The sequence below is a fragment of the Scyliorhinus canicula genome, chromosome 1 (assembly GCF_902713615.1).
Source record: "Scyliorhinus canicula chromosome 1, sScyCan1.1, whole genome shotgun sequence".
Classification (NCBI taxonomy): domain Eukaryota; kingdom Metazoa; phylum Chordata; class Chondrichthyes; order Carcharhiniformes; family Scyliorhinidae; genus Scyliorhinus; species Scyliorhinus canicula.
This window is the reverse complement of record NC_052146.1, coordinates 11,587,862-11,608,443: the sequence shown is the minus strand read 5'-3', so window position 1 is coordinate 11,608,443 and position 20,582 is coordinate 11,587,862. Positions and strand designations below refer to the sequence as shown.

The 20,582-nt window shown below is 45.1% G+C and overlaps 1 protein-coding gene across 1 annotated transcript in view; it reads right to left on the bottom strand.

Annotated features, from left to right (window-relative positions):
• Positions 1-20,582, bottom strand: part of txnrd2.2 (thioredoxin reductase 2, tandem duplicate 2) — a 120,551-nt gene that overhangs the window by 43,691 nt on the left and 56,278 nt on the right. Inside the window, exons 9-11 of the mRNA XM_038809445.1 lie at positions 16,720-16,739; positions 16,436-16,527; positions 9,554-9,728 (exon numbers count right to left, since the gene is read on the bottom strand). Of these exons, the coding sequence (XP_038665373.1) occupies positions 9,554-9,728; positions 16,436-16,527; positions 16,720-16,739 (287 nt within the window). The remainder of the gene's footprint in view (positions 1-9,553; positions 9,729-16,435; positions 16,528-16,719; positions 16,740-20,582) is intronic.

Genomic DNA, 20,582 nt, shown 5'->3' with positions numbered 1-20,582 from the left:
TTGCACATTCTCCCCGTGTCTGCGTGGGGTTCGCCCCACAACCCAAAGATGTGCAGGGTAGGTGGATTGGCCACGCTAATTGGCAATTAATTTAAAAATAAATAAAACAAATTTTTAAAATTTTGTTAAGGATAAAAATACTTGATATAAATTCCAAACATTGTGACAAACTAGTTTTACGATATTAATAATTGTGAAGAGTTAGCCAAGAGTTTAACCTGTGAAACGCTGACTGAGAGCTCACTTTCCAACTGAAGTTAATACACTCTGTTGTACAGCTGTGCAAAAATTAAAACTGTGTTCTCCAGTTTTCCTAGTGGAATATTACTCAATCCCCCCCCCCCCCCCCCCCCCAAACCTAGCGGTTGGGTATTAGAATTGCTGCTCTTTTAAATACCCCCAGACTTGGGTATATCAGACAGAATTTTAGAGTTTGCAGATGACATGGAACTTGAAAATGTCGTAGAGTGAGGCAGAAATGTATTTGTGGCCCAGCTGGGAGCTAATCGTTATCCCCGGTGTCTTGGCCAATACTTGTCCCTCAGTCACCATCAGAACGATACCAGATCGTTATCACAATGCTGAGTGGCAGTTTGCTGAGTGCCAGCTGTCTGCCACGTCTCCGACATTACTACACTCCAGAAGTATTTCATTGGCTGTCAATTGTTTTGAACGCCAGTGGGGGTGCAAAGCGCCACGTAAATGCAAGTCTTGCTTTTGTTTTACACCGGGTTAAAGTCCAACATGTTTGTTTCAAACACTAGCTTTCGGAACACTGCTCCTTCCTCAGGTGAATGAAGAGGTATGTTCCAGAAACATATATATAGACAAATTCAAAGATGCCAGACAATGCTTAGAATGCGAGCATTTGCAGGTAATTAAATCATTACAGATCCAGAGATTAGGGGTAACCCCAGGTTAAAGAGGTGTGAATTGTCTCAAGCCAGGACAGTTGGTAGGATTTCGCAAGCCCAGGCCAGATGGTGGGGGATGAATGTAATGTGACATGAATTCCAGGTCCCGGTTGAGGCCGCACTCATGTGTGCGGAACTTGGCTATAAGTTTCTGCTCGGTGATTCTGCGCTGTTGCGTGGCCTGAAGGCCGCCTTGGAGAACGCTTACCCGGAGATTAGAGGCTGAATGCCCTTGACTGCTGGCTGACTGTCTCCTGCTGCAGCTTCAGCCTAAGCCTTCTCTGTCTTCCTGTTTCAGCCTTTATGAGCACTTCTAGTCCTTCTCTCCATGCACTGATGTGGGAATTCAGTACACAATTGCATCTGTCATCAGTTTTACAATTCAAGTCCGGTAGAAAATCAGGGGAAAAGGTCCAAAAGTCAGACCAGAGCGGAAACCACCAAATGTGCAACTTACTCCTTCATAGCTGCCACCGGAAGTCTCAATATTCAACATTTTGCAGATTTGCGATCTCCTAATACAAATAATCCACATCACCACTCCCAAGTCAAATACAAAGAAATGTTGCATTCTTTGGAGCGTCGGTCCATAAAACAAACTGTGTTAAATCAATGCTTTTGAAGAGTGAGGGGATGGGTACAAGAATGCGACACAGATTGGGTACAAATGGAGGAGGGATCCTGTAAAGGAACAACCCTCCAGGCCCTGGCTACAACAGCACTCCCATCCTCCTCAGCAAGGTACACAACGAGCCCAGTGGTAGCGGCCACGCTGAGAACGTAGACCCAGCTGAGACAGCACTTTGGGATAACCAAAATGTCCCCCATGACTCCCATCTGTGGCAATCACAGATTTCCCCAGTCATTCTAGATGTCACCTTCTAAAGATGGAGGTGGGACGGGGGCACACTGACAGCCGGGGACTTCTATGTAGGGCGCAGACGAACTGGCGAGGAAGTGGAAACTAGCAAAAGGACAGGAATTGAGACACCTCCAAATAAAGCACTTCCTCCGCAAACAGACAGTTGGGTACCCCGGTGCCCCAGTAAACACACTACTAGAGGACCGGACCTAATAGGCGCAAGCAGCATGAGGGGGGGGGGGGGGGGGGGGGGGGGGGGGGGGGGGGGGGCTATGTGGGAGAATATACAGACAGCTACTGGACAGAGCCTGAACACCACTGGACAGGACCGGACAAATATGGGAGGATGAACTGGGGACAGAGGTGGGATGGGGACTCTGGAGCGAAGCACTGAGCAGGGTGAGCTCCACCTCCTCCTGCATAAGGCTAAACCTAATGCAGCTCAAAGTGCTGCACAGAGCGCACCTTACCAGAACCCGAATGAACAGGTTCTTCCCAGAGGCGGAGGACAAATGTCAGCAGTGCCAGAGGGGCCCGGCCAACCACACCCACATGTTTTGGGCTTGCCCCAAGCTTGCTGGGTTCTGGACAGCCTTCTCCGAGGCAATGTCCAAGGTTGTGGGGTGAGGGTGACATGCCCAATAGTGGCAATCTTCGGGGTATCGGAGCAGCCAGAGCTACACATGGGGAAGGGGGGCCAACGCCCACGCTTCCCTAATCGCACGCCGGAGAATCCGGCTGGGCTGGCGATCGGCAGCACCGCCCAAAGCTGCAGACTGGCTCGCTGACCTCTCGGAATTCTCCACCTGGAGAAGATTAAGTACGCCATCCGAGGGTCAGAGGAAGGCTTCCTGGATACGGGGGGACAGGGGGGGACGGGGGGGGGGGGGGGGGGGGGGGGGGGGGGCAGTTTGTTGGCCTGTTCCAAAACCTGTTCGAGGCCAGCAGCGAGGAGTAAGTTAAGAAATAACAAAGATAGGTGAGGAACCAAAGGACTGCGGAACCCGGGGGGAGGAAACCACAAGAGAAGAGGGAGGGTGCTGAAGCTAATGTGGAGGGAAGGGGGGGGGAAATCATAGACCAATCCAGAGGGCGAAGAAATGTACATATAGTTAGTTAAATGAAGGACAAAATAAACCTCTCTGTAAAATAAAGTAAATTAGCACGGGCAAGAAAAATGCAATGTATATACACAACAACTGTTTATAAATATGAGAAAAGCCAATAAAAAGATTTTCAAAAAAAAAATCAATGCTTTTATCATAGTTGCTTCAGTGAATTTATTTTTGAGGAACCCTGCAGGTGCTAAAGAACAACGAGAAGAATGATGGCACTTTGTAAATGCAAGCTATTTCTTGTGAAAAGGAAAATGCTCAGCAATCACCACTCACAATGCCCAGGCAGCACTGCCCACACAAAAGAGTAAACAGAAAATCTATGGTACAGAATGGGGCCGTTTGGTCCATTATGTCTCTGCCAACCAAAAACAGCTATCCAGCCTAATTGCACTTGCCAGATTTGGTCTGTAGCCCTGAAGACTATGGTACTTCAAATGTATATCAAAAATGTTACGATGGTTTCTGCTGTATTGTCCTCTCAGGCACAGAGTTCCAGATCCCCAACCATCAGACTCTGGCTGAAAGATTCTTCCTCAACCCCCTCTCTATTTCTTCTGTCAATTACTTTAAATCTATACCCCTGAATCTCTCAGCAAACAGAAATAGGTCCTTCTATCTCGGCTTGTCAAGACAAAAGCAAAAGGAAATATAGTGGCCTGAATTCTCAGAGAAGTAGTAATCATCATCAAGGCTGCCACTCCACTCCTACTTTTCTCCGCCACAACGGAGCTCCAGCTTTCAATCCCAGCATCTCCAGAAATGCGGAACGTACAATCCCTTGAAGAGCTTTATCGTAGCGCTGGGGGTATTAGAGGGAAGACAAGACCCACTCCCTTTTTACAGCACTAGCTGCCGTGTTCTGCTATAGCATGAGCCAGTCCTCCCTCTGGCTTCATGCAAATACTAACAGCTTTTTCAATAATTATTAGCAGAATACTTCCCCTGCAAAATCATTGATTACCTCACTTTTAGTCACAGCTCTAGCAGACATACTGTCTGCATGCATTCTAACCTAGGTTTTAATAACATTACTGCAAAAATTCAAACTATAAAATGTGACAATTTCTTACATTTATTACAAGTAACAATTTGATTGTTAAGGCCATGGACTGACATCAGCTTTCAGTGGGAGAAATCTCTACTTCCCCTCTCTTTGTATGAACGTGACGACCTCAACAATGCAAAATCCTTCCAATTTTGTCCATTTCAAAGATTTCCCACGTAACGGACAAGAAAGTGACAGATCAATGGCCCCCATCCTTGGGCCAGTCTCTCAGCCTTATGCAATGTAGGAACTTCCAGAGCACAGACATCCTTGCAAAAAAAAAAAAACCCCCACCAAAACAACATTTTAAAAATGGATAAAAAGGAACAAATGAGAGTTTTGTTTCCGCTGGCAGCTTTAACTAGTTTGATGAGATCATTCATCGGGCTCGCCTGCTTGGACATGGCTCCTTGTGGTGTTCCACAGTAATTCTCTGCAGCCTGCGGCATCTTGTGTGAGACGATAGATTGGAGAGGAGAAATAGTTTATCCTCCGTACTGCATAACAAAAAAATTAAATCCGTGACGGTGACTTCTGACAGCAATCTCCAGCGACCAAGGTAAACGGGATTTGGAGGCGTTTGTAACCGTCGAGTGGCTTCTTTACATTTCACCCTTCATTACTATAACGTGCGGTGAAAGTCCCATGTAGGAGGTGACAGCTGTCAATTGCTGAGAGTGGGAGTTTTCAAGTTTAATTGATGTCCTGCCCGAACGCGCTCACAAAACGGTCAAGTGCATGTTGTCCCGTGTTACAGTACAGATAAAAAGCCCACAGCACCAAATCCCATTCCCCCTCCCCCCCACAATCCTTTGCCGAAAGTCAGATTGGTTCAATTGGTGACTTTTAGTAATGGGAGCCACACCATTTGGAATAATATAACGTTCTGTTCTGAATTCTCCAACATGTTGACTGGGGTGAGTGTGTTTGATTTGCAGTGCCCTTAATTCCTCGTCACCTACTGAACGGCAATATTAACTAGTTACGACTGCCTTTTAATTTTGAGGATAGATCCTGATGTCATCAGCATTGTGGTTTCCTGAACTGACTTATCTAATTAAACATGTGGAAATCTCCAGCGCAGCAATGATTAATGACTGACCATGTACTTAACAACATAAAGACTGCAGATCTGGCAGGGCCGGGGCACGAAGAAATCCCCACAGCTTGACACTAGTCCCTGTGTCAACCAATCTCTGTCAATTACTTGTTACATTTCAAGTACTCTCAACCTCCCTCATGTGCGACTAAAAAAATACCAGTGAGTGTATAGTCAATACTCAGAACCTACCCCACAATATCGCTGTCTTATTTATTCTGTAAGTTTTTTGAATGAGAAAGTCACAATCTTCCAGCCCACTGAATTTTCAGCGCACATGAATTATTCAGATGAAGTTGCATCATTTTTCTGCGATTTGCATTTTCTAATTGGAAATTTGCTTTCACGCCTCATTAATCACATAATACAGAACTGAATGCTAACTCCTGTCAATTTTAGAGTACCTCAGTTACCTTCATCTCACAAAACTTTTTGGAAAACTAGCTACATAGAGAAGGTATGTGGGCGATAAGAGTAGAGGGGATAGGATGGGTAAGATGGGTGAGGTAAACGGGTAGAGTGGGCAAAGCGGGAGGGTGGTAGGTGGGCGAGGGATAGTCGGGATGAGGTCAAGAGGGGTTGTTAAATTGGGCAAAGTAGGGTGGTTTGAGGGGGAGGGAAGGGGGGAGAAGTGTTGGTTGCTGGCATCTAGTTGGAAAGAGAGCCTAGCCAGGTCAGGTGGGCGGGCAAGGCTCAGGGGATCAGTGTGAGCTATGGGAGGAGGCAGCAGTCATACAGTTACCCAGGAGTTAGACTAGGATTTTTCTGTCTTACATTCCCTGGAATATATCCAGGTAACTATGTCAAAACTGTCCATAGTCTCCAACTTTGACTCAAGAGACTTTCTCGGAGGCCCCTGGAGAACTTCTCGGCCAATTCTCACAGAATTCTTGCATTGGGATTTCCGAGCAGTCATAGAGAATATCATCCAGGTTATGTCCAGTTTCTTACTATTCAGAGACTGGACGATCTGGGCCAACCTTTTCCAATTGAAATGAAATGAAATGAAAATCGCTTATTGTCACGAGTAGGCTTCAATGAAGTTACTGTGAAAAGCCCCTAGTCGCCACATTCCAGCACCTGTCCGGGGAGGCTGGTACGGGAATCGAACCGTGCTGCTGGCCTGCTTGGTCTGCTTTAAAAGCCAGTGATTTAGCCCACTGTGCTAAACCAGCCCCAGCCCCAATTAACTGTCACAGTATACAGACGTCACCACTAAGTCAATGTTCCCAAGAATTCCCAACACTTTGAAGAACTAGCACAAGGTTAATTAAGAAAGAGATTGATAACTTGAGGTTAAGTGTTACAAAAGGTGGCCTAGTGGTTAGCACAACCGGTGGCCTAGTGGTTAGCACAACCGCCTCACGGCGCTGAGGTCCCAGGTTCGATCCCGGCTCTGGGTCACTGTCCGTGTGGAGTTTGCACATTCTCCCCGTGTCTGCGTGGGTTTCACCCCCACAACCCAAAAATGTGCAGAGTAGGTGGATTGGCCATGCTAAATTGCCCCTTAATAGAAAAAATAATTGGGTAATCTAAATTTTTTTTAAAAAGTGTTACAAAATAAATTTGATACAACGATGGAAGAATTCTGCAAAAACAATGGAAAATCCTGAGTGACACAGAGTCGAAGGCTGTGAGTATATCGGGCATTCCAACCAAAAGCATTTGTTGTCCATTAATGTTCCGTAGAATCTTCTGTTTGTTGACCATCTTGAATGATTTCTACATTTATGGACAGTACAGTTTGATACCCTGGAATTCTTCGAAGGTATGGTTCCTTTATTATGATGTCCACTTCAAAACGTTCCTTCAGCAGACATCTACTTTTTAAATCATTCACATACTTATTTAATAATCTGGACCAGCATCACTGACACATGGATCGGAATAGCCCCATAGAAAAATTATTCAGATTCTCAGCAGTAACCCCTCCCCCCGCACCATTAGAAAACTAATTTGCAAGGTGTGTCCCGCTCCATAAATCAAACACCCAGCTGCTAAATCTCTCAATCAAATTGAATTTAAAAAATTTTTCTAATACTAAAGCTGCCTCTCAAAAGCTCGATTCATTTTCGTACAAAGCATCACTTCTTCCACTTAATAACTCGTAAAGCCATGGCCTGTTCGAGATTTGAATCATGTCTTTTTAAAAAAATAAATTTAGAATACCCAATTCATTTTCTCCAATTAAGGGACAATTTAGTGTGGCCAATTGACCTAGCCTGCACATTTTTGGGTTGTGGGGGCGAAAACCACGCAAACACAAGGTGAATGTGCAAACTCCACACGGACAGTGACCCAGAGCCGGGATCGAACCTGGGACCTCGGCGCCATGAGGCAGCAGGGCTAACCCACTGCGCCACCGTGCTGCTGTCTTTGAATCCTGTCTTAACCAGACATTAGCTCTTCAAGCTCTCTTCTCACTCTCTGAAGATATAAGGCTGATCATCTGATGAGCGAGCCTGCTCTCATTTCTAGCTTCCTAACTCATTCACTGGTCTTCTGCCATTGCTCCTCTACCTCGTTTTCCCTTAGCTTGAATCATGCACTTCCCCATCACACTGTCTGCAGGAAAAACTCACAGAATCACCTCTAACTCGAGGGGTGAAGATCCCCCTCAGTATTTCCGTCTCCCTGCAAACTCTGGTTTTCAAAAATGAAGCACGGCCGTACATACTCTTCAATCTGCACTACATTCTCTCGGACAAAAACTTTATAATAGCACAGTCAGCGGCCACTAAAACAGACAATAACCCAGACTATTCTGCTCTCTCGGTCAAAGGGAAATGTGGAGGAGGGATCCAAAATAATGACAGGTAAGCATAAACGACAAAGGAAAGAAACTACTGTGTTCGGCCAAATTAATGTGCATTTCTCAGCAACCCACTATGTAAGAAGTGGCAGCACCCAGAGATAGAGCAACAGAGGGGAAATCGCTTGTGTTAAAGAGTTAACTGCTTCTTGGTGCTTTCTCCCCCACTGTCTAAAACACCTGGTATGTGTGTGTTAAGACAGAAAAAACATTGAGTGCTAACACAAAATCAAAAAATCAATGTGCTTTCAGTTTACTTCTGGGTTTGCGGAGCAGGGGTGGGGCTGGCCAGGGAAAAATGTCAAAGTCTCCATGATGGACTCAATGTAAAGACTTCTGACAGTGAGAAAAAAAATAGGTGGATTACTTTGCTGTCGAGTCTGTTATCATTCCACATTTGTATTTATTCAGGTCGTCCTTTTTATGTTTGTACAGACCCAGTCTGCATGCCATTGAGTTCATAACACTTACATAACATGGCTATCTACTACAGCTTGAAAATAAGACTTACAAAGGGAGATTCTTGTGGTTGATTCAGCAACTGCATTGGTCGGGCTGCTTTTCAAACAAAGCAAGCTCCTCTCAATGTCTCAAATTAGTCTATTTGGTAAATTGCTGAGCCAAGCAGACCAGTTTCACCCCACTTACAAAAGTTTGAGGTCACGTACCAACCGACTTAAGAACAGCTTCTTCCCTGCTGCCATCTGACTTTTGAACGGACCTACTTCGTATTAAGTTGATCTTTTCTCTACACCCTAGCTATAACTGTAACATTATACTCTGCAGTCTCTCCTTCCTTCCCTATGTACGGTATGCATTGTATGTACAGCATGCAAGAAACAATACTTTTCACTGTATACTAATACACGTGACAATAATAAATCAAATCAAAAAACCTCAATTCACACTCTGCTGGGCCAACCAGTGGGGGCATTCGTTGCTCATCCCGGATTGCCCTTGAACTGAGCGACTTACCCGGCCATTTCAAAGGGCAGTGAACTGAGAGTCAACCACACTGCTGTGGATGAAATGAAAATCGCTTATTGTCACGAGTAGGCTTCAATGAAGTTACTGTGAAAAGCCCCTAGTCGCCACATTCCGGCGCCTGTCCGGGGAGGCTGGTACGGGAATCGAACCATGCTGCTGGCCTGCTTGGTCTGCTTTAAAAGCCAGCGATTTAGCCTTGTGAGCTAAACCAGCCCCATGTGAGCTAAACCAGCCCCGATCGGGAGTTACAAGTAGGCAGGTGGACGTGAATGAACCAAATAGGTTTTCACGACAATCGATGATAGTTTCACGAGTACAATTACTGAGACTAACTTTCAGTTGAAGATTTATTAAATAAATTTGATGCACAGGGTAGGTGGATTGGCCATGCAAAATTGCCCCTTAATTGGAACGAATTGATAATTTGGTACTCTAAATTTAAAAAAAAATTTATTTCAAATTCTACCAGCTGCCGTGGCGGGAACTGAACCTGTGTTTCTAGGGCATAAGCCTGGGCCTCTGGATGCTCGTCCCATTACATTACCAATACACCACCGTCTATCTCCCTATATTTGATTGACCGTTAAAAAAAGGGTGTTTTTATGAAGGATGCATGTTTTCTAACGTGAAGCCACCTGTATGCAAGTCTGTTCCATGTCTTGCAGCATTACCAGTGTTTCGTTTTGAAAGGACATGTCACGAATTGACTTTCTTACCAATTGCCCACATCACTGTGTCAAAGGACTCTCGTTCTTCCACATCTGACTCGAGATTTTTCCATATCACCTGCAGTTTTCCACTGTCCAGTTTTTCTATTTTGATTGGTATGCATTTCCAAAAGACCCTGGTACCATACGATGTCAAATGGTCCGTCACCAAATGGGCCATTTGCTACATTAAATTAAAAGAAAAAAATAAGTCAAATTGCGGCAGCATTTTATCAAGCTATTTCATATGCCATTTCCACATTTACACAAGCACATTTCTTTTTTTTTTAATAAACAATTTTATTGAGGTAGTTTTTGGCTTTATAAACAGTTACAGACATCATCAGAAAGGAAGCAAAAAAGGCAAAAATGTGCAAACATCCACGTACTTTCAATACTTCCATCGTAACATATTGCACAAGCCCGCTCCCCTCCCACCCGTACTACCCGCCATATTTTCCCTCCTACTCTACTCTACCCCCCCCCCCCCCCCCCTCCCCCCACCCCCCTGCTGACGCTCACTCTCCCGCAAAGAAGTCAATAAATGGTTGCCACCTCCGGGTGAACCCCTGCACAGATCCCCTCAAGACGAACTTAATTTTTTCCATCCCCAGGAAACTTGACATGTCCGCAAGCCACCACTCAGTCTTCGGGGGCTTTGAGTCCCTCCACGCCAATAATATTCGTCGCCGGGCTATCAGGGAAGCAAAGGCCAGCACATCGGCCGCTTTCTCCCCCTGGACGCCCGGGTCTTCCGAAACCCCAAAAATTGCCACCCCTGGACTCATCACCACCCTTGTTTTTAGCACCTGGGACATGACCCCCGCAAATCCCTCCCAGTACCCCCTCAGCTCAGGGCATGCCCAAAACATGTGCACATGGTTCGCTGGTCCTCCCGCGCACCTAGCGCATTTGTCCTCTATCCCGAAAAATTTGCTCATCCGAGCCACCGTCATATGGGCCCGGTGAACGACCTTAAATTGGATCAGCCCGAGCCTTGCACATGTCGCGGTCGAGTTTACCCTACTCAGGGCCTCTGCCCACAGCCCATCCTCCATTTCCCCGCCTAGCTCCTCCTCCCATTTAAGTTTCAGTTCCTCTGTCTGGGACCCTTCCTCCCTCATGAGCACCTTATAAATACCCGAGACTCTACCCTCCCCTTCGTCCCTCCCAGAGACTATTCTGTCTAGGATCCCCATTGGCGGGAGGCGCGGGAAAGATGGGACCTGTCTACGAACAAAGTCCCGCAGCTGTAGGTATCTAAAATCATTTCCCCCTACCAACCCAAATTTCTCCTCCAAGCTCCTCAAACTCGCGAAGCTCCCTTCCAGGAACATATCACCCACCCTTCCCGCCCCTGCTCGCCGCCATACTCGGAACCCCCCATCCATACTGCCGGGGGCAAACCGATGGTTGTCGCAGATTGGCGCCCAGACAGACGCCCCCATCTCCCCCACATGCCTCCTCCACTGGCCCCATATCCGCAGGGTCGCCACCACTACCGGGCTGGTGGTGTACTTGGCCGGCGGCAGCGGTAGAGGAGCCGTGACCAGGGCTTCCAAACTGGAGCCCCTGCACGAAGCCGCCTCCACTCGCTCCCAAATAGACCCCGTACCCACCATCCACTTCCTTATCATAGCGATGTTGGCCGCCCAGTAATAATTGACCAGACTCGGCAACGCCAGCCCCCCCTCGCTGCGGTTCCTCTCCAACATTGCCTTCTTCACCCGCGGAGACTTTCCCGCCCAGACAAAGCTCATGATCAGCCCGTTAACTCTTTTGAAGAAGGACTGTGGGATAAAGATCGGGAGGCACTGAAAAATAAACAAAAATCGAGGGAGGATTGTCATCTTTACAGTCTGCACCCTCCCTGCCAGCGACAGCGGGAGTGCATCCCATCTCCGAAACTCTCCCTTCATTTGCTCCACCACCCTGGCCAAATTTAACTTATGCAGCCTGCCCCAGTCTCGTGCCACCTGGATTCCCAAATACCGGAAATTTTCCTCAACTAACCTAAACGGTAGCCCTCTCAATCTGTTCTCCTGGCCCCTTGCCTGTACCACAAACATTTCACTCTTGACCGTATTTAATTTGTATCCTGAGAACTGGCCGAACTCCCTCAGCATTCCCAGTATAGTTCCCATCCCGGCCACTGGGTCCGACACGTACAGGAGCAGGTCGTCTGCATAAAGAGAAACCCTATGTTCAACCCCGCCCCTCACCATCCCCTTCCAACCCTCTGCGGCTCTCAGCGCAATCGCCAGCGGCTCTATGGCCAGCGCAAACAGCAGCGGGGAGAGCGGGCAGCCCTGCCTGGTCCCTCGGTACAACCTAAAGTACTCCGACACTTCTCTGTTGGTCCTGACGCTGGCCCTCGGGGCCTGATATAATAATTTGATCCAATCCACCAATCCCTCCCCGAACCCAAACCGTCCGAGCACCTCCCATAGATATTCCCACTCCACCCGGTCAAAGGCCTTCTCGGCGTCCATAGCCACCACTACCTCCACCTCTCTACCCGCCGGGGGCATCATTATCACATTAAGCAATCTCCTCAGATTGGCCGCCAGCTGCCTACCTTTCACGAACCCCGTTTGATCCTCCCCAATCACCTCCGGTACACAGTCCTCCATTCTACCCGCCAGTACCTTTGCCAGGAGCTTGGCATCTACATTAATCAGGGAGATTGGCCTATAGGACCCGCACACCTCCGGGTCTTTACCCCGCTTTAATATCAGAGATATGGTGGCTTGTGACATTGTCGGCGGCAGGGTCCCTCTGTCCCTTGCCTCATTGAAAACCCTCGCCAAGACCGGGCCCACCAGCTCAGAGAACTTCCTATAAAACTCTACTGGGTATCCATCCGGCCCCGGGGACTTCCCCGACTGCATGGCCTTTAGGCCCCCCAATACCTCCTCTACTCTAATCGGGGCCCCCAGCTCTTCCACTCGCCCCCCCCCCCAACTGTTGGGAATGTTAACCCATCCAGAAACCTTTTCATCCCCTCCGGTTCTTCTGGCGGCTCCGAAGTATACAGCTCACAAGCACATTTCTAACAATAATTTTTATTAGAGTCACAAGTAGGCTTAAGTTAACATTGCAATGAAGTTACTGTGAAAAGCCCCTAGTCGCCACACTCCCGGTGCCTGTTCCGGTACATAGAGGGAGAATTCAGAATGTCCAAATTACCGACAGCACGTCTTTCGGGTCTTGTGGGAGGAAACTGAAATGCCTGGAGGAAACCCACACAGCACGGGGGGAACGTGCAGATTCCGCACAGTGAACCAAGCTAGGAAACGAACCTAGGACCCTGGCGCTGTGAAGCAACAGTGCTAACCACCGTGCTACCGTGCCGCCCTGCAGTCTGAGACTGCAATTGGGATCTTTGTATCAGTTATTTTGGGAAGAAATTTGTACTTTCCAGTTTAGCCTTTAAAATTAGTATATCTAACACACACAGTTGTCAATCTTTCCCACAGATGTAAAACAAACTTAAAATACAGCTGAAACGAACAAACATTTCAACCTGTACCATTTCCTGACTAAACTGTTTAACCAGTGCCCTGGCCAATATTTATCCCTCAGCCAACTCTTGCAAATTGACTGCCACATTTCCTACACTGCACAGTGAACATGTATCCAAGATTACTTCAATGGACTTGAAGCGCTCTGGAACATCCTCAGGACATGTGAGTCATTGTATGAATACAAGCTCTTTAAAAAAAAACAACTCGAGCCATGTTTACTTAACGATGCCTCCATAGCATTAAAAAGACACAAAGCTTTAAAGGAACACAAAGCTGAGTGCCCAGCAACATTCTGGATGGTAGTTTCTCGGAGCTCACAAGTTATTCCTTGCAAAAGACCTCGTATTTACTGAAATAAATAGGCCATGCACAACAACAAGATATATAGACTGTCCCCTTGAAATTTTCTATCTTAGTAAAATGGTGCAGCGCACATGTGTCATGTTCCAGTATATTTTGGGCGTGGAGTCGATTCTTACATTTGTTTAAACCACAAAAGGCTGTGAATCGAATGCCCCCCTAAGGGTTACTAGACTTCTTCTTTGGATTGAAACCACCTCCCCCGCCTTTATCTGGAAAAGGTCTTTGGAATTTTAACAAGTCATCCATTAAGACAGCCACATTTGCTGCCTGCCTGGCAAACAGCAAGAAGCTGTTCTCAACATAAAATCCACCTGACAGCGGATCGAAGCAGCTGTACATCATCAACGCAGCAAAAGTAAGAAACAACCATTTCTCGAAATGGGGGTGGGGATGGAAGACGTTTCTTAACCTGTTCCATTTTCCAAGTTCACCTGAGAACTAACCTCCTGGAAAACCGACTAGATGAGGCTTTGCAGCTTACCGAAGGTCCCCTACTGCACAAGGTCTTCACTTCAACTAAAGCATCAGCTCATCTCAGAAACTACAGGCCTGTCATGAAAGAATTACTTCGATATCATACATTGTATTTTTTTCCCCTCTCACCTTGGTCTAATGTTTATGGTAGTGATAGTCTGGGTGCATTGAGTGAGAAAGATGTCCTGTTTTAAACTTTCAAGGTGAATATGTGATAACAAATAACCTTTGTTAGGATCCTGAACAAGAACCCAACTATTTTGAATTTATAAAACTGTGAGGAATTGTTACTGCACAACATGGATAACACTGACCAATAGGTATCTTTTATGTTAAAACAAACTTTAATTTAATCACAGAATTAATCACATTAGTAACAAAGAAATAGCTTTACAGTTAACTGTTAAGTAAACAAATAAACCTTAACTTACTTCCTAAGCCTGTCACTATATTCCAATTAAGCAAACCAATATGTATTAAATAACATTCGGGAATAAAAAAACCAAGGTTTTACTTGCTTTTTTGTGCAGAATCTTTGGAGAGAACATCTTTCAGGACCAAACTGAAACACCTCTATTCAGATTAGAGTTCTAGGACCTACTGACTCTTCTGACAGACCTGGTTTCTCCCATTAACTACATCATCTGTACCCAAAGCATAAGGCATTCTTTTGTCTCTTCGTGCAAGATGTCTCTTGACTTGTTTAGCCAGGGCCAAACATAATATCCCTCATAAATTATGTATACCCCAGGGGCTCTTCAAACCTAAACAATATTTACTTTAGCTAGCTATCTGTAAACAAGTAAATGGTTCTCAAGATCTATTAGCAGAACACTTGACCTGCAAATCAATGATTACCTCACTTTTATAACACCTTACTCATCACTTTAGCAGTTATGCTGTCTTTATGCATCTTAACCCAGATTTTAATTACATTACTGCAAAAAATAAATATGACAATTTCTTACATTAATCACCCTTCCTTTTTAAATTCACAAAAAGCTTGCTGCTGGAACTATTTAAATTGGGAAAATCACTGAGGATAAGGAAACACATCTCTCATCCACAAAACACACTTATCACGGCAGTAAGAAAACATTTGTCTGTGACAAATGACATGTAATTACGCCCGTCTTTACAAAAAACAGTGTAATTTTCAACTTCCTGCAATCAGTGATGTGAAGGATCTGCCTGTCTATTTTTGAAAATGATGATGTATGCAAGAGTTATTGAAAGGACATCTCCGAGCTTAGATGCATAACAGAGGTTACATCTATTTTTGTAGTACATATTATCTCAATCTCTTTGAGGTATTTTATTTATTCTAATTATTCCCACTCATTCACTGATCTCTATTATATGCATATGCTCTTGTGGTTTACAGCATAGAATAATTACTTTGTCATTGTGTTGAAGGAGACAAATATTACTAACTGCTGCATTCCTCATGCTCACAAACTAAATTTCTAATCCCATATCCTCAGCACCACAGAAACCACCGATGCACTATCATCCAAAACACTGTTGCCCATATCCTGTCCCACGCCTTCACATTACCCAGTGCCTCTGCCCTTGTTGATATACAGCAGCTACCAGTTCATAATACCTTAAATTTTAAATTATTAGATCAGTTTATTGTCACGTGTACCGAGGTACAGTGAAAAGTATTGTCCTATGTGCAGCTCAGACAGATCATTCCGTACATGAATAAGAGATTAGTACGGTTTTAGGAGATGTAAGAAGAGGATCTGTGTGAGAGAGCTCGCAGAGAGTCGCCACGCTCCGACGCCAGGGGCTGGTTTAGCTCACTGGGCTAAATCGCTGGCTTTTAAAGCAGACCAAGCAAGCCAGCAGCACGGTTCGATTCCCGTACCAGCCTCCCCGGACTGGCGCCGGAATGTGGCGACTAGGGGCTTTTCACAGTAACTTCATTGAAGCCTACTCGTGACAATAAGCGATTTTCATTTCATTTCATTTCATCTTGAATTATCATCCTGGTGATTTAAGCACTTAATTGTCTTGCCCCATCCCATCTCTGCAACCTCCTCCAACGCATCACTCCCCACCCTCCAAGTGTGGCCGTTTCCATCTTTCCGCCCTGTGCTCCGCCATGGTGGGCGGCCATGCTGCCACCTAACTTCGGCCTTACACCACACCCTAGAATTCTCTCTGCAAACCTCTCTGAGCCCCGCTTCTCTAATACTCTCTTAAAACCTACCTCATCGGCCAAGTTTGCGATCACTTCTCCTGACCTCTTCTCCTTTGGCTGATTTTTATTAAAAAGTACCGGAGAACGTTTTTGACACCAAGAGCATTAAATAAATTAAAATCATATTAAGCTACACCTGAAGAAAACAAATAAATGAAAATAGACTGTGTAAACAAGTTCTCAGGGACATTGTTACATTAGTGACAAATGAAACTATCATTTTGCTTACCCAGTAGGAATCGAGCTCCCAGATTGCAGTTCTATATGACGAAAAACCAAACCTATTTAATAGTATATCAAAATATAGCCATGTTATACCTGATCAAAGCCACGAAGAGGAATGCTTCGCACCAGGAGTGAAATATCCAAACCGACACCAGTTAAAAACCCAGCGCACTCCAAGGCCACATCTAATGCAGTGGCAAGTTAAGGTTCCAAATATTACTGCACCATGCATGGCATTTCAAAATAATGTTTTTTTTCACCAAAAGCAGCGACCGACATTAAACATGGTGCATCAGCATAAAATGAAGTGCAGCACCTTCCAAAGCATTTCAATAACTTTACTATTACTCATGTAAGGTTTTTCAAAATAAGGATACAGCTTGCACCAATAATCAGCCTGGAAAAAAAAGAGAAAAAAAACATCAAAGTGAAGAACCGTCATCTATTTAACAGGAGTAATCTGCTACTCCACTTACTTGCCACTTTGATCTCTACAACAAACATTATTCTTTAAAATATAATAGTAATAATCTTTATTATTGTCACAAGTTTTTAAAAAATTGTCACAAGTAGGCTTACATTAACACTGCAATGAAGTTACTGTGAAAATCCCCTAGTCGCCACACTCCGGCGCCTGCTCAGGTACACAGAGGGAGGATTCAGAATGTCCAATTCACCTAACAAGCACGTCTTTTGGGATTTGTGGAAGGAAACCGGAGCACCCGGAGGAAACCCACGCAGACACGGGGAGAACGTGCAGACTCCCCACAGACAGTGACCCAAGCCGGGGATCGAACCCGCGTCCCTGATGCTGTGAAGCAACAGTGCTAACCACTGTGCTACCGTGCCACATTCAAAACAAAAACATTAGGCTTAATTTTATCCAAACATCTGAAAGAGGTGTCAGGTGTTCCACACATAGAAAAGAAATCACCGCTAATTGGTGATTGCCAGGCGATATGAAAGGATTCAGAGGTGAAATGAGAATTAAATTTTAACGCAGCCAATCTGTTGTGGTCTGGAACGGAAGCAGGTTCAATCGTAATTTTAAAAAGAGAATTTTACTTGAAGGGGAAACATTTTGTGGATCACAGGGAGCGTGAATGGATAACTCTTTCAAAGTGCCAGCACAGATGTGATGGGCCGATAGGCCTCCTTCTGCACTGCGTTATTCTACAATGACGTATCCGAATGACACCCAGTATATTTCCCCCCCCCTTGAGGTGAAGGCCTGCTGGAAAGATACATCTATTATCCTAGCTCCCCTGAGAATGCGGTAGTGAGCCTTCTCCTCAACCAGCTGCAGTCTGTTTGCCGATTGTACTCCACATTTACTCTTTCACCATTTTCTTTTGCTAACATTTAAGTCTTGGAGCGTTAAATCTTCATCCAACCTCAATAAATTCTGAACTATCTTTGTTGACTCTGACAAAAATCTATACATCTGAACATACCAAATTGACAGGCCATCAAGCCCGGCCCCACAACATGGCGGCTGCTCCTTTTAGCTACAATGTTTTTGGTCGGTTTATTTCATGATGTGGAGATGCCGGCGTTGGACTGGGGTGGATACAATAAGAAGTCTTACAACACCAGGTTAAAGTCCAACAGCTTTATTTAGAGCCACGAGCTTTCGGAGTGTAGCTCCTTCATCAGGTGAGTGAAGGGGTAGGTTACAGAAACACAACATATCCAGACAAAGCCAAGGATGCAAGATGATACTTTGAATGGGAGTCTTTGCAGGTAATTAAGTCTTTACAAGTCCAGACAGGTTTTATTTCATGTATTGTTAAAGGTAAACCATTCTGATATGTTCCCACAAACGTTGGCATTGCAAGAGGAAGATACTTGCTCCTAAGCCTGACCCCTCTGAAATCAGGGTCAGCTCCCGAACGCTCCTCACCCCCCCCCCCAATAAAAAAAAGCTGATCCTTCTTGTATCTCACAATGCTACATTCACCATCCTCACCCCCATGTGATTGATCACCATGGGCACATTTTGTCACCTTTGCCACAATGTTTGCCAACACCCGCCCCTCCCCAAACAAAACTCGAATCCAAGATTTTAATCATCTTGTCTATCACCAAGGTTCAGCTTGATGGCTACTACTCTACAAATCATTCAGAACACTTTGGACCAGGTCTTCAGCTCAGATCCCCATTACTGCATTTTTTGTATTTGTTCATGGGATGTGGGTGTCGCTGGCTGGGCCCGCATTTATTGCCCATCCCTGGGGGCATTTAAGAGTCAATCACATTGTTGTAGGCCTGGAGTCACTTGTATCCCAGGACCAGGTTAAGGACGACAGATTTCTTTCCCTAAAGGACATTAGTCAAACAGATGGGTTTTTATGACAATGGTTTGTTCTGTGGTGATCGCTGGACTTTTAATTTCAGATTTTTATTAAATTAATTTGCCATGGTGGGATTCGAACCCAGGTCCCCCAGAGCATTACCCTGGGCCTCTGGGTTACTAGTCCAGCAACAATACCACAACACCGCTGCCTCCCCACGAGGGGTAGAGATAGAGGATTGGTTGGCTGACAGGAATCAGAGAGCAAGGATAATTGGGTCATTTTCAAGTTGTCAACCAGTGGAGGCCACAGCGATCAGTATTGGGGCCTCAACTCTTTTCAATCCATTTCAATGACTCAGATGAAGGGGCTGAAGGTTTGGTAGCTAAATTTGATGACATAAAAATAGGTAGGAAAGTAAGTTGTCAAGAGGACATAAAGAGTCCACAGAGGGATTTAGCTAGGTTAAGTGAGTGATCACAAATTCGGCAGGTGGAGGTAATGTGGGAAAATGTGAATTTGGCCACTTTGGCAGATATGTGCAAGGGTCCTTCCTGTTTATTTCCTAATTTCCCCTTTTTTTTATTTTGCCGTTATTATTTTTGATCCATGGATGATTAATGGTCATGTGTCTTTAAGTCAAGAAGTAAAATTCAGAAGATACAGGAGAGAACACTCTGTTTGAGCAGGAGCTTCAGACTGGTCAGCACCAGAGAGAGAGATGGTGTGGGACTCTGACTGATTGGCTGGTGGACAATGAATTGGCCCAAAAGGCTGTACTCTGCCCGGTAACGGGTGGTGATTCTGGGTGGATTTTCAGAGTCCCAAGGAGTTCCAGCTCGTCTCCTGAAAGCACAGGGAGAAGGTCTCTCGCGCTCTCTCCTCCGTGCTCTCTTCAGAAACATTGCATTCCTGGGGCTGCAGAGAACCTGAATGAATGAACCTACAGGAAGACCATTACAGGCTGTTAGAGGTGAAAATATTCACACAAAGGCCTGAGTATAAGTTTAAAAAAGCAGTTTATTATGTCAGAATTCTGGGAGAGAAGGTCTCAGACTCCGCAGCCTGTGACAGCACCTTCTCTCACTTGAGCTAAAGCTCACATGGGTTAATGTACAGATTCAAGGGGTGGAATTAGTTATATTCTCATTTACATACAACCAATCAACTATATTCGCGTCACACTTTATTACATGCAGTCAATCAATTTTCCTAGCATCCCAGTTATCCCATGTATGGTTACAGTGGGTGTTGTCTTACCCACCCCTAACTTCATACAGAAGTCATTCAAAACTAACATAATAATGTGTCCTGTCTACAGCTGTAGACCTTGAGCTTTATCAATGATACATTGCATGTCTTGTTCTGTAAAGTTATCAGCGGCTGTTGCACTACTCCCTATACATACCCAAGGTTGGTTTTCATGAGTCAGTTTACAGGGAATGTGGCTTGTTCAGCCATTGTGTGTCTTTAATATCACAAAATAGCTAACAGCCATTTTGTGTCCTTTCTGATATTAACAGCATTGTGTACACACTATCTATTTCTACAAACTGCCTCTTCTAAACAGACATCCAAGACAAAGAGTACCTTTTGTTTCATCAGAACTATTCAAAAGTAATATAGGGGCACAAATGTAGTTACAGGGCCACCTATAATTTATAACATAGTCCAGTACCACAAAATGCTCTCCAACACAGGCTGCAAACAAAGTCAAGAACTTTCTCTCGCTCTCCAGAAAGGTTGTGAGTGGTGTGTTTCTGAAACTACAGAGACCTGAATGAACCCACAATAAAAACCACAAACTGAAAGCAAAGTTTGAAGAGGAGTAAGGTGCTGGAAACCAACTGAAACAAAGACTCTTTTTTCCCTTTTACTTTAGGATTTTTTACCCCTTCTTCTCCTCTTTTTGTCTGGAGAGAGGGTGGGGGTCAAGTTAAAGTGAG